Source organism: Mauremys reevesii, linkage group 7 (assembly GCF_016161935.1).
Source record: "Mauremys reevesii isolate NIE-2019 linkage group 7, ASM1616193v1, whole genome shotgun sequence".
NCBI lineage: Eukaryota > Metazoa > Chordata > Testudines > Geoemydidae > Mauremys > Mauremys reevesii.
The window spans coordinates 43609516-43622528 of record NC_052629.1 but is presented as its reverse complement, the minus strand read 5'-3'; the positions used below and the strand labels follow the sequence as shown (position 1 = coordinate 43622528).

At 40.9% G+C, this 13013-nt stretch overlaps 1 protein-coding gene across 6 annotated transcripts in view; it reads left to right on the top strand.

Annotated features, from left to right (window-relative positions):
• MYPN (myopalladin) overlaps positions 1 to 13013 on the top strand; it is a 133122-nt gene that overhangs the window by 70566 nt on the left and 49543 nt on the right. For 5 of the 6 annotated variants that reach the window (XM_039546939.1, XM_039546938.1, XM_039546942.1 and 2 more), the window contains 3 exons: positions 2257 to 2371; positions 12247 to 12318; positions 12539 to 12680. In XM_039546939.1, coding sequence (XP_039402873.1) covers positions 2257 to 2371; positions 12247 to 12318; positions 12539 to 12680 — 329 coding nt within the window. Of the gene's footprint in view, positions 1 to 2256; positions 2372 to 11794; positions 12098 to 12246; positions 12319 to 12538; positions 12681 to 13013 lie in introns of those variants that run through there. The other variant, XM_039546944.1, reaches the window with a different exon arrangement.

Genomic DNA, 13013 nt, shown 5'->3' with positions numbered 1-13013 from the left:
AAATGCAGGAACTCTGCTGAACTGGTGAGGCATTATGTCCAGTGTTGGAATTTGCATTGCAGGAAGATTTGTTTCTCCCCTTTCAGACTTAGCCTTGGTCCATTTGCTTTTGAAATAGTCTTGCCTTCTGTACTTAGAGGAGTAGTCATGAAAAGGATATGTAGACTGTCATAAGACCAGCTATTCCTTTTCCCAGATTTGGAGTTAAGAGGGTTTTGTAAGGTCTTTTTTAATTTATCAGAGGATTCCACCATCATTTTGTCAAACGACTCCCCCCATAAGCAACTTCCTGAATATTATGAAGCCTCTAACATGATTTCAGCCTGTATATTACCTTTCCAGGCTCGTAATGAGAGGTGCCATCTGGTCACCACATTGGAGGCCAAGGTACATGCTGAAAACATCAAAGCATCCCTGGTTACATCAACTTTCAATGCTGAAACCATTGAGATTTTCTTTAACTCCAAACCTAACTGCAATGATTTCTTAGCCTTTTTTGGCAGTTTGGCTGCCAAATTGTCAGTCAAAGCCAGTACTGCTCTTGCAAAATGTATTGCTGCAGCAGAAGACCATAGAGAGGAACATGTAGCCTCAAATGACTCAGGTTGGCTTGGTTCATGAATCTTCCTTAAATTTTGGAATTGACATGAAGCTAGAGCTGAACAAATAATTGATTTTTCAGCTTGGTGACTAAACCAACTTTTTTTTTGTTTAGTTTCAGCTTTGGGTGTTTTTTAAACCCTCTATTTCTGTTGTTCTTGTTTGTTTTTTTCAAATAAGTCTAGCTGAATTTCAAAATGAAATGTCATTTCAAAACAAAAATTCAAAACATTTTGTTTCAAAAATGTTGAAATAAAACATTCAGACTTTTTTTAAAATCATTTTTTTTGGCTGAAACTATTAACTGAATTTGACCAATCAACTGCATTTTTTTGGCAAATAAAATTATTTGAAAAATTTTGCCCTGCTCTACCAAAAGCCCTACATGAAATCAGGAGAGTTCCACCAGTCTTCAAGTTTCATAATGAAAGTTTTGCACAGCACTAGCAATGGCTTTTCTAAGGGTCTCATTCCTAACAGTTCTTCTCTTTTGCAAGATTATTAGAGGATGCCTCCAGGTCTGTCAACTATTTTCCTGCTCTTAAAGAGATGGGAACACATCACCGGATTGTTGTCTCCAGCTTGCTTGCTTCCGTTAGATTTTGAAGCCATGTACTGCAGTCCTGTATTTCTTGGTAAAGAGAATGCTGCTCTGAGTTAGTAGCTAGATGTCCCCAAAGAACAGGCTTATGTTGGATTAGATGTAGGATGACCAGAATTTCCTTTTCTTTTGCTACTTAGTTTCCAGCTGTCATCAAATGAACTTGAATACTCTTTATTTAAAGGAAATGAATACTACATCATCTGCTAAAAACGTAACAACTCTCACATTTGCAAATGAGAAACCAATGTTTTCTGAAGCTGTATACTCAATTTGCAGCAGTGTTTATTCAGACTCTTGAGACTGGCTTCCCTGGGAAGGTTCTGATACCTTCCAGAAGAGGCACACATATGGCCCAAAGAAAATGAAAAAGAAGACTGTCTCTGTTTTAATCATTTTTACTTAGCCCTAAAAACAATTCAGAACCAGCTATCATATTCAGCTGAATTATAAATGGAAATGACATAGCAGAAATTAAAAAAAAATTACATCTGTAAAATGTGCTACCAAAATTCTTAATATTTTTGTCAAAGTGAAGATATTCCTGCTGTTCTTTTTTAAGAACCAGATTATTTATTGTCACAGTGGACAACATTTCTGTTAGACTCTGAGGGCCAGATCCTCACATGTGCCTAAGGAGCATTGAATACAATTGAGGAAGGAATGGTATGAACCCCTTGTTCCTAAAGTTGGCTCTGTGCTAGTCCAATCCCCCACTATAGACTGGAGCAGTTTTACAGTCACAAAACTTGCTCATCCATGCTGGTTTTTATAATATACTGTAAAACTAAATCAGCCACCTGAGTAGTATATGGCAAATGTATACAGCAAATTATTAGCTCCACATATATATTCCCACGTGAAATTGACTTTATCATATTGATTTAGAGACCTAAAGTTAATACTAAAATGAAGTTTTTATAGTATTGTAATACTGTGTATATTATGGGAGCCTAGTTAATCAAAGAGAACATCTATGCAATACTATCCTCTACTCATAAAAGCACATTGCTCATTTTTAGAAAAAATTGTTTGTTTGTTTAAATATTTCACAGCGGCCATAAACCAAGTGATAGCTCTTTGAATGCACCATCTCCTGCTGCTAACACTACAACCACTCATCAAGAGACACCAAAGGTGCCATCTACTGTGGGTCAGCCAGTTTATCAGGTACAGGAGATAATATTCTATATGATCTATTTAAGAAAAATCTTTTTTTAATATACATCTTATACAGCTCAATTTTTACACATAATGTGACTGTCTGATAGACTTATAGCTCTGAATCTCATGATGATACGTGGTTGCATGCACACATAGATGTCATGACTGCTAGCTAACCATGTAACATATGGCAGAGAGAGTGGAGCCTCTTGCTCCCAGAGCATAGGCATCGGGAAAGTGGTAGGTTTCAGAGCCAGAGCCCAAACGTCTAAACTGCCTTTGTTAGCTCCATAACGCGAGATCGAGTCTGTAGACCTGGGGTCTGAGATTTGCGGTCATGGGTTTTTAAATGCAGCATAGCCATACCCTATGACTATGAGGCAGTGAGCAAAAGGAGCAGCTGCACCATCTGAGCCAGTAGAGGGAATCCATGCACACTCTACCAGGTCAGACATTCCATGTAGTAAAGGGCAGTTGCATATGTAGGTCAGTTCATTAGTGTCTTCACATTACAGACTGATTTGTTCACATTCAGTAGTGACAGACATAACATGTAATGTAGCCTCTTTTTTCCTGATGGGACTCTGCAATTAATTTTAATTCAGTGAAGCTGCTATGATTTGTGTTAAAATGGTTTCTATAATGTTTTTATTTAGCATATTATTTTATATTTTAATATTCCTGTTTAGAGTTTTCTAATTTATCTTAGCTTATAATTCTTCTCCTTTGTGAAGGAAGGCAGAATATTTGCCTTTAAGAGTAAACTATTTCCCTCTGTAAAGGAAACCGCTAGCCATATTGTTTAATTGAAAAGTTGTGAGCAGATACGACTGAATTCTTGATGAGCAACTTCCTTAAAATGTTATGTCGAAGACCATTTGCCTACTCTTTGCCAAGAGTGTAAATGAGCTATTTATTTGGATGGACTTTACTGTACATGTAATTAGTGGTGTATTGTATTGTACCTATATAATATTTAGGAAAGGTATGAAATACATTGGCAAAAATTATTTGTACAACAAATTTTTACTATATATTATGGCTTGATGGGCTAACAAAATAGTGCACCAAATTCAGCTCTCACTTATATTAGGATATAGCTGAATTAACTCATTTAAAACAGAGTTACTCTGCATGTACACCACTGTAACTGAGAGCTGAATTTCTTCCAGGAAGTTAAATGTAAATAATGGCAATTACACAATGGAATTGTGGTGGCAATAGCACAAATTACAGATATCCATTTAACTGGACATCTTAGGTCCATTAGAAAGGAGTAAAATGGATAATAGCAAAGGTGTTAGACACAGTAGGTACAAGCCCTCCTTTGTTAAATTCTCTACACCTTCATTATCTTTTCCATTTTCTTATGTAAAATCATATAGATGAGGCATGCTCTCAAAAGACAAAGTGCTGTCTATCAGTTCTGATTGACAAGAGAACAGGCGTTTCATTCTGTGACACTATACCAGTACAGAGAGGAGGATGTTTCTAAGGATATTCAAACTAGGATATTCACTCACCCATCTTTTCTTGGAAAATAATCTCTTACCATTTTTTCCCCCTATGGACTCTAAGGACTTAATTGCTCATCAGCTTTTTTCTCCTACAGATTTTGAGGGCCACACTTTCAGAAGTGGCCTTTCATTTTGTACTTTTATACTTGCATTAAACAAAAATTGAGTAGTTAGGTGTGCGAATGTCCAGTTTGCAAACAAAACGCAGAAATTGTGCTCCCATGGTTGCATACACAATTTACTTCAGCAAAATTAGAGGCCATCTGAAAATGTGCCTCTATATGCTATCAAAATAGGATTAGCTTGTGATTTCTGTAAGTCATTTTCACCTCAGAGGCTCAGTTTAGTTAACCAAAGGCTCTCCATCATAGTTATTAGCACATCTCACTTACAAAAACTGAAAGGTTTATACATCTGCATAAGAAGTCTGTATATAGTAGCAAGTTACTGTGAAACAATTAGCCATCTTGGGCCAGATTTGGGCACTCAAAGATGCAGGTAGTTTCCAGGTAGCATTTACAAAAGCCCACCTAATGCCTACTTGAACCTTTAAGCACTTGAATACCTTTAAAAATCTGGCTCCTTATGTACAAAAAAACTCTCTGTGATGCTTTCCAGGGGTACCCAGGGTGGTGAGGCCCCTCGCTACCACCTGCCCTTAGCATGAGGATGTCTTGTCAGCTCCCTGATTCTTGCTCTCTCTGTTAGCAATAGGCACACATTAACCCCCAACGCCTCCAAGCCTCCCTCAGGCCTGCTCAGCCCACGATCCATTGAACACTCACTGAACTTATAGATTCTCTACTCCCAAAGGAAGAGTACACATCTGCTTACTAGCTGTGACTCAGGATCACTACTCTGCTTAACACATCGTATTTATAGTGAAAACAAGATTACATTTATTATCAAAGAACAAAGATTCAAATTATAGTAAGTAAAAATATTGGAAACAAATGGTTACATATAAAACAAAATCGTAACATGCTTTCTAGAGCCTAAGCTTAACTCATAAGACATTCCTTAGTCTCATATAGTATGGCTTACCCCAAATCCTTTTCCCAGTGTTTTCAACCAGGATGGCTGAGATCTTCCTTTCATAAGATCAAGCCCATTGGCAGTTTCTCTGCCCAGACTGAAGGATGCCCAGTGTACCTCTATACCCTCAGTTACACCCCTAAAAGTTCATTATCTTTACTTGTAAACAGGATAACCCTGCTGTTGTTTTTTCCTCCAGCATTTGCAATCTATTCATTAGCATTTGAATTAATATGCAAGTAGACTTCCATTGTAAAATCCACAATACACAATGGTCAGCCAGGAAGATAAGTATCTCCCATCTCCTGCCTGGAGAAGTCTCACTCATTGCATGCTACCTCTGTGTGACCTGCCTTTACCTACAAGTCCTTAAGGACATAATGTTCAGTATATGTACATAACTGATTACACATTATCTGCAGATACATTTCACAATAATTATGATGACGAATGTGACACATGCTTTCAGTAGAGACCTTACATGACCCTTTTTGGTGAACCCAGGGGATTCTAATCTCTAACCCTATGTACCCCTGTGTCCTCTCTGCCAGTGGCCATCAAGTGGTCCTTGGGTCACACTCCCCGCTCTTAGATTCTGATGAACTAAAAATCTTGAGGGAGTTCTGATTGTACTACCCTGGGGATCCTGCTATACTGATCAGCCCTCTACCAGACATTTTCAAAATATCAGTCAACAAACAGATTTTAGATGCCTATATAAAAACGAGGTCTGCTGAACCATGATAAATTTCTCCATTTCCTGGAATTAAGCTGGTAACTTCAAACCTGATGCCAAATCACTGAACTAATGGGAATTTGCTGTTGACTTCAACAAGAACAGAATTGATCCTTTAAGTGAACCCCGTTTTGACAGCATTGCCTGGGGCATACAAGCAAGTCCATCAGTTGTCTAAACAGAAAAAGTCATCAGTTTCAGTTTTGTTGGCTTGTAAGAGACTGCTTTTGAAATATGAAAGCCTCCTACCACCAGTGAAACTGAAAATTTAATTATATTGATTTGGGGCTATTTCTGCTCCCCCAGAAAGGAATTGTATAACAAGCTCTGGTCAGCAAGTTATGCAATGTAGATTAGAAAAACTCTGCCAGCCGCATGATATTTTCATTTTGGTTCCACTCACCCAGCTGAGTAAGGTCAGTGGGGAGGTATTTCACCTCTGTAAATCTGTTTGCTTTGGCAGATGAAGGTCACACGTATGATTTAAATTTCTAAGAATTAACACCCCCTAAGTATTTTATAAATTGGAATGCTCACTTCAAAAGAGCCTATCTCTCAGGCAGCCTACATGGATTTGCCTTGCTGCAGTACCCATGGCAGATACAATGCCTGTAATGAAGAATTCAGTCCCCCTTTCTAGGGTTAACATAGTAAAACAACTCTTTTTAAAAAGTGTAATGGTATACAGGCAACAGCATATCCAGGAAGATTACTATCATTGTCAGTCTTCTGCAGAGCAACTTCTGTTCTCCAGTTTAAATTTCCTGGTCTGGATCCTCAACCCCATTGTTTCTCATACCGCATGCTAGGTAATGCCATGAAAAAAACTCATGACTGTAAAACTAAACAGGCTTTTTATTATGAAAATTATTTACAGAAATGCAACTATAGCTATCATTTTAATCACGTGCACACAAACTGGCTTCCTTCTACCTAGGCTTGCCAACTTTCTATTTGCAGAAAACCTAATGCCCTTGCCACCTTGATCATGGTCTGGTCCCCTGCCATGCGCCCCACTCACTCCATCACCCCTCCCTCCATCACTCGCTCTCCCCCACCCTTGCTCATTTTCACCAGACTGGGGTAGGGGGTTGGGGTGTAAGAGGGGGTGAGGGCTCCAGCTGGGGATGTGAGCTTTGGGGTGGGGCTGGCAATGAGGGGTTTGGAGTGCAGGAGGGGGCTCTGGGCTGGGGGTTGGGGCCAAAGTTTGGAGTGTGGGAGGGGGCTCCAGGCTGGGGCAGGGTATTGGGATGTGGCATTGGGTACGGGCTCTAGGCGGGGGTATGGGCTTCAAAGTGGGGCCAGAAATTAGGGGTTCAGGGTGAGGGAGGGGACTCTGGGCTGAGACCGAGGGGTTCAGATTGCAGGAGGGGGCTCAGGGCTGCAGCAGGGGGTTGGGGCTTGGGAGGGGGTTTGGGGTGTGGGCTCTGGCCAGCGCTTACCTCAGGTGGCTCCTGGGAAGCTGCTGGCATGTCCAGCTCCTAGGCAGAGGCACGGCCAGGAGTCTCTGCAGTCTGTGCTCCACCCCCACAGCTCCCATTGGCTGGGAACCGCGGAGCTGGCACTGGGGGGAGAGGGGGAAGCAGTGTGCAGAGTTCCCCTTGCCGCCCCTAAGCCTAGGAAACAGAGGGAGATGCCAGAAACTTTCAGGGAGCCACACAGAGCCGGGCAGGCACCCTGCCTGCTCCACTGCGGGTGGCCAAATGAACTTTTAATGGTCTGGTCAGCAGTGGAACCGCCATGGTCCCTTCTCAACAGGCCTTCCGGTCAAAAACCGGATGCCTGGCAACCCTACTCATACTTCCTCCAAACTCTTCCTTCCTGCAACCTGTGCTCTTCCTTGCAAGTTCTATGCAGTTTGTTACCCCCACTAAATCTACTTTGTGACATTCCAGTAACACAAAGCACACTTAACATAACATAAAGCTGGTCACAATTCAGCCTGCTAAGGATTCCCCTTGCATGCTGCTATAAAGCCTATATAGCTACCTCCCTTTGTAGAACAATTTTATTAAGGAAAACCAAAATTGTAGACCGATTTTATTAAGGAAAACCAAATGTGTTTTGTATTTCTTCGGTACACAATACCTGAATGGTTTTTCAATTTATAGTTCATTAACAAGAAATTCAGGCAAACACTTCTCCAATTTCTTTTGTTCTTTGTTCCATTTTTACTTAGTAAAGAACCTCTCTATTTATTTGATTAGAAATCATGGGGGCTTTTCGCCTATCATACAGCCATTTTACAAGGTGGGCTGTAGTTATAACTACAGTGAGCAATGATTTATCTACATTTATTTAATTTTGCTTCTGCTAAGTGATCCAAGTAAATGGGTTGTTCAATAAGTAAAACTAAAGTCTTCAAATTTAGTAAGAGTGGTTAACAAATTTAGAAAGAAAACTGGTGGAATCAGGGCCAGATTAAGGTTATGAGGGGCCTAAGGCTAATGGGAGTGAATGAATTACATATTGCAAAAAAAATTATGAAGTCATCAAACATTTATCTATATACGTATTTACATATTATTTATTTATGTAAAATTAACAAGTTTATTCTGCTCTCACTACATTCAGTTCTTCAAACAGATACTTCTGAGTAAGAGGTAGGATGAGGGATGCTACACTGTCCTCCTCTTAGGCCTCCTTCCTCCTAGGTAGTTGAGTGCTTATCTGTATGAGGATGCACACTGCAACATTCCCCATCCTGCTCTCCTCTTTCAACCATGTGCTTCTACCCTCAGCTCTCCACATGGCCCAGTGCAAAGCCAAGTCCTGAAGGTGTTTCCCCCAAGCTCTGGACTCTACATCACATCCCTATCTCACTCTGACTGCAGTCTCGGAGGCAGCCAGCTTTTATTGTGTACAAGAAAACCACTCAGGTGTAAAATCCACTGAAGTAGAGGAAGTAGTAGTGGGAAAATTACATTGGCTGGCATTGTATTTTAGGCTGTCTTGCTCTGAAAGTGCCTCCCAGTGTTGCACTTACTGAGGACACTGAATTACTGTTTTGACTTTGAACCCAAATATTATTTGTGGGATGATACTACACAAACAAATATTATTTGTTTGTGTAGTATCAGAGGGGTAGCTGTGTTAGTCTGGATCTGTAAAAGCAGAAAATAGTCCTGTGGCACCTTATAGACTAACAGACATATAGGAGCATGAGTTTTCATGGGTGAAAACCCACTTCGTCGGATGCATGAGTTTGTGTAGTTAATCTCCAGTGATTCACCATGTCAGGCCATTCTGTCACCAAGCTCTTCCACAGTTAGAATCACAGAACAGAATCATAGGACTGGAAGGGACCTTGAGAGGTCATCTAGTCCAGTCCCCTGCAATCATGGCAGGACTAAGTATTATCTATTCTAGAATGTGTGATCAGCAGCTCTGACATGAGGTTTTTTAAACATGAGTTCTGTGTGCACCAGCCCCTTACTGTTTGCATTTGTTTGTTTTAAGCTTTCTGAAAGAAAAAGGTAACAGCTAGAAAGGACACAGATCTTTAGATGGTTGCCCAGTCATAATATTTAGCACTTCTGTACTATTTTAGCTCTTCAAAATCACTGTAAAAACATTAAACAAACTTAATCTAAAGCCTTTCAGCTTTTGAATGACTAGGAGTTGACAAAACAGAGCTATTCCTTGTTGTATTCTCTGTCCCCCTGAACAAAAAGACTTCACTGAAAAGCAGCATCTTAAATGAACCATTAAGGATCTTTCAAAAGAACAGTCCAACCAAGGCTGCTGTAGTGACACCCTTGTTACATCAGGTCTGGTGTTTGTTTAAGGCTGGTGTTCCTGTTTCATTTGCATGTGTAAATCAAGCAGACCTTGCTTATTTTTTCCTTGAAGTGCTCAGAGTTTAGGGAAGGAAAGTGAATGAGATTCTGCTTCTACCAGATGTGAAAAAGCAGAAGGGACCAAAATCTATTCTTGTGCAAAAACCTGTTCTCCCTGAAGTCAATAAGGCTTCACAGGTGTCACTGTCAGCAGGAATTGGCCTGTGTTCTCATTCCTTCCTCAAATCACAGTTCATGCTTACCCAACATTTTGCACTTGGGAAAGAAGTTAGTTTGAGTTGGGGCAGAAAAATGGGGACTAACTTCAGGTTTATTTAACTTTAAGTTTTTGGAATGAAACTCAAAAGAAATCAAATGTGAGGTACTTTTATGAAGGATTGAACTGCTAGAGTACCAGTAAATCAACAGAACCTGCCTTTAGCCTATTCAGCCAGTCTTTCTATCATAGCCTGCTAACAAGTGGATTTAAAATCCTTGAGGGAGAGGGGAGGGAGAAACCTTCAGCTTTGTGTGTTGAGCTTCCTCCAGTACTTTTGCAACCCCTTAAAAATACAAAGATGTGTTGTGGAACTAAGCTGAGCATAAGGAAAGAAATTGGCTGCCTGTGCATCCCTGTACAGAAAAGTACATCAAAGAAAAAAAATTGGATTTTTTTTTATTTTTAGTACAGTTCAATACAGTATTGAACACAGTGCATCATAAATTTGAAGCCCCTCGATGGATGATACTGTAAAAGTTAAAGTACTGGTATCCAGAATGGGATGTTTTGTTTTGTTTTTCCTACAGATGTGTGGGAATTTGTTCCTTATACATGGGAGGGGCACTAGTTCTGGTTGGAGCTGGATAGAGTGGGTGCAGGTTCTGTGCAAGCCTCTCACCCTACCACTCTGGTACTGCCTCTTCCCCCTGCCGGCCCCTTGCCCTGCTCCCCCTCACCCCCAGGCACTCACCAGTTGTCCAGAAACGGGACCCAGCACACATAGAAGATGATGAAGATGGGCACTAGGACCCAGGAGGCAGCATCCTGGAGATGCCTGCCAGCGTCAGTGGAGGAGAGGGACAGAGGGAGCCTCTTCTCTCCCTGACAGCTAAGCAAAGCTCCGGAGAAATTGGGGATGGGGGGAGTGGGGGGGGGGATAATGCCTGCTTAAACTACACCCATGCCTGGCATCAGTTCCCGTGGTAATAGGGTGACCAGACAGCAAGTATGAAAAATCGGGACGGGGGGGGGAGGGTAATAGGAGCCTATATAAGAAAAAGACCCCAAAATCAGGACTGTGCCTATAAAATTGGGACATCTGGTCACCCTACGTGGTAACTGGATTTTTAGTGTCCGGTCACCAGTGTTAACCGGATACCTGTCAGTGTGTTCCTGCAGTGCAGTGATGGCTGCTGGCTGAGCTACTTCCTAGCCACAGGGAGCTGCTTTGCCTTTCCTGCTGGCAGGGGAGTGCTCCAGCAGGACTAAATAAGCAAGGTTACTCTCCCCCTCCTCCCTCACCTAGCCCCCTGGCCGAGCCCCCTGCCTGACCAGTAGGGCCTAAAAAATAGGAGGGCCTAAGGCTATAGCCTTATTAGCCTAATGGTTAATCCGGCCCTGGGTGGAATATATTTTCACATCTGCAATCCAAAATTTGGATTGAAGAGTCAAGGGGTCCCTCATGGAAATCAATGGCAGAACTCCCATTGACTGAAATGGCGATAGGATTTCTCCTAAGATTTTCTTGTGGAGAGCCTATCTTTCACCCTATAAAGGTCCCTATCCAATTTGGAGATTAACTCATTCAACATACTTTTAAAAATGAACAGCCAGTAGTTTTAGAAGAAAACTTTTGTATATTATGTCTTAAAGCTCTGCATGTTACTATGCTTAACTGTGGTATAATCAAATCTGCCATATCAATTCATTGTCTACTTTATTTTATTTTAAATTTAGAAGTGCACACTGCTAAGATATAGTTGTCCAGTTACTAAAGACAAATCTCATAATGGACTGTCTCAACCAGTCAGAGGAATTACTCTTTAGGCCTAGTCTTTTTTCTAAAATGTTTTCCATGATTAGTAACACCTAGTCAGTTCCACCAGCTGTAACAATGGTGGGAGCACTAGCTCAGGGCTCTGCCAGCTCCCAGCATTTTTACCACTGTCAAGAAGACTTGCTATGACCAGGGTTAGACAGCACAGTGTGCTTAAGTGCTCAGCATATCTCTAGAGTTTTACCTATGCTCCCACTCCCACTGCTGCTACTACTGGTACTGCAGATATATTTTACACTTTTTTTAAATGCTAGAATAGATATAGGGTTGGTGGTCAGAGGGCAGGGTGTGGGGAATAAGTCTTTTTCAAGGGACACAGAGGAGCAACATGAGTAGATAGTGACAAGATTGGGGTTATGTGAGGTAGGGCTATGAGAGGGTCCAGTCAGATGCTGAGGCAGCCATTTATTGTGGGTAAATGGACAAAGTTCTGAGGACAGTAGGCAATCAGAGCAGGGTGATATACAGTAGCCAGTCAAGCAAGGACTGATATAACTGCAAGGACGTTTCAGTGCAACAACAACTTGAGGATGTTCCCTGTTAATTTGGGAATAACTATCCTGAACTAAGGAACAGTTATAAGCTTGTGAACAGAAAACACTTTCAAGGTAAAACATTTAAATAGACTGGTAATGAGTGTTCTGACTTTACAGTAGATTCCATTTGAAGTGTGAGGGATATCGTATGTTTCTCCTGTGTACTGCATAATACCCATTGTATATCTAAACTTCACCATTGCATGTCTCTTAACCTCCAGAGTCAAAGCCCCACTAATTATTTGCAAGGATTGGATGGAAGACCTTTAATAGCTGCTCCTGTGTTTACAAAGGTAATTTGTTTTGATTACACATTTCAAAATGAAACAAGTCAACTAATTTTTAATGCATACATAACTTAAAACTTTGTTTCCTACTGTTGCTATATAGCAAAATGGAAATCTACAGCATTCTTGTCTATCAGATTTTTTTTTAAAACATGTTGCAAAGTCATAAGACTCAGTTTTACTTCCAGAATCATTAAACTATGTATTGATCTTTTTTATATTTTAGATGCTACAGGATATTTCAGCTTCTGAGGGTCAGCTGGTTGTCTTTGAGTGCAGGGTGAAAGGAGCTCCTTCTCCAAAGGTTGAATGGTACAGAGAAGGGACATTAATACAAGATTCTCCAGATTTTAGAATATTGCAAAAAAGTATGTTTCCTGCATGGAAATGCTTTGTCTGCTATACTATATACATTTAAACAAAAATGCTGACATATTTGCTCTTGGAATGTTTGGTTACAATGCATAAAGCTATATTAAACTATGGTTTATGCTGACAGACCAGAGTCCCCATCGGCAGTAGTGTTGCATTGGCTCAAGATACACACAAGTCCCACTTCTCTGGGATCCCTCAAGGAGCCAGTGTTGCCTCAAAGAGTGCGTGGTGCTTCATGGAAGGGTGTAGTGAAGGGGATGTACTCATTCAGAGCATCTCCTCAGTAGGTGCTATTTGCAATTTAAAATTGGTGTCCTGTGGCAGAA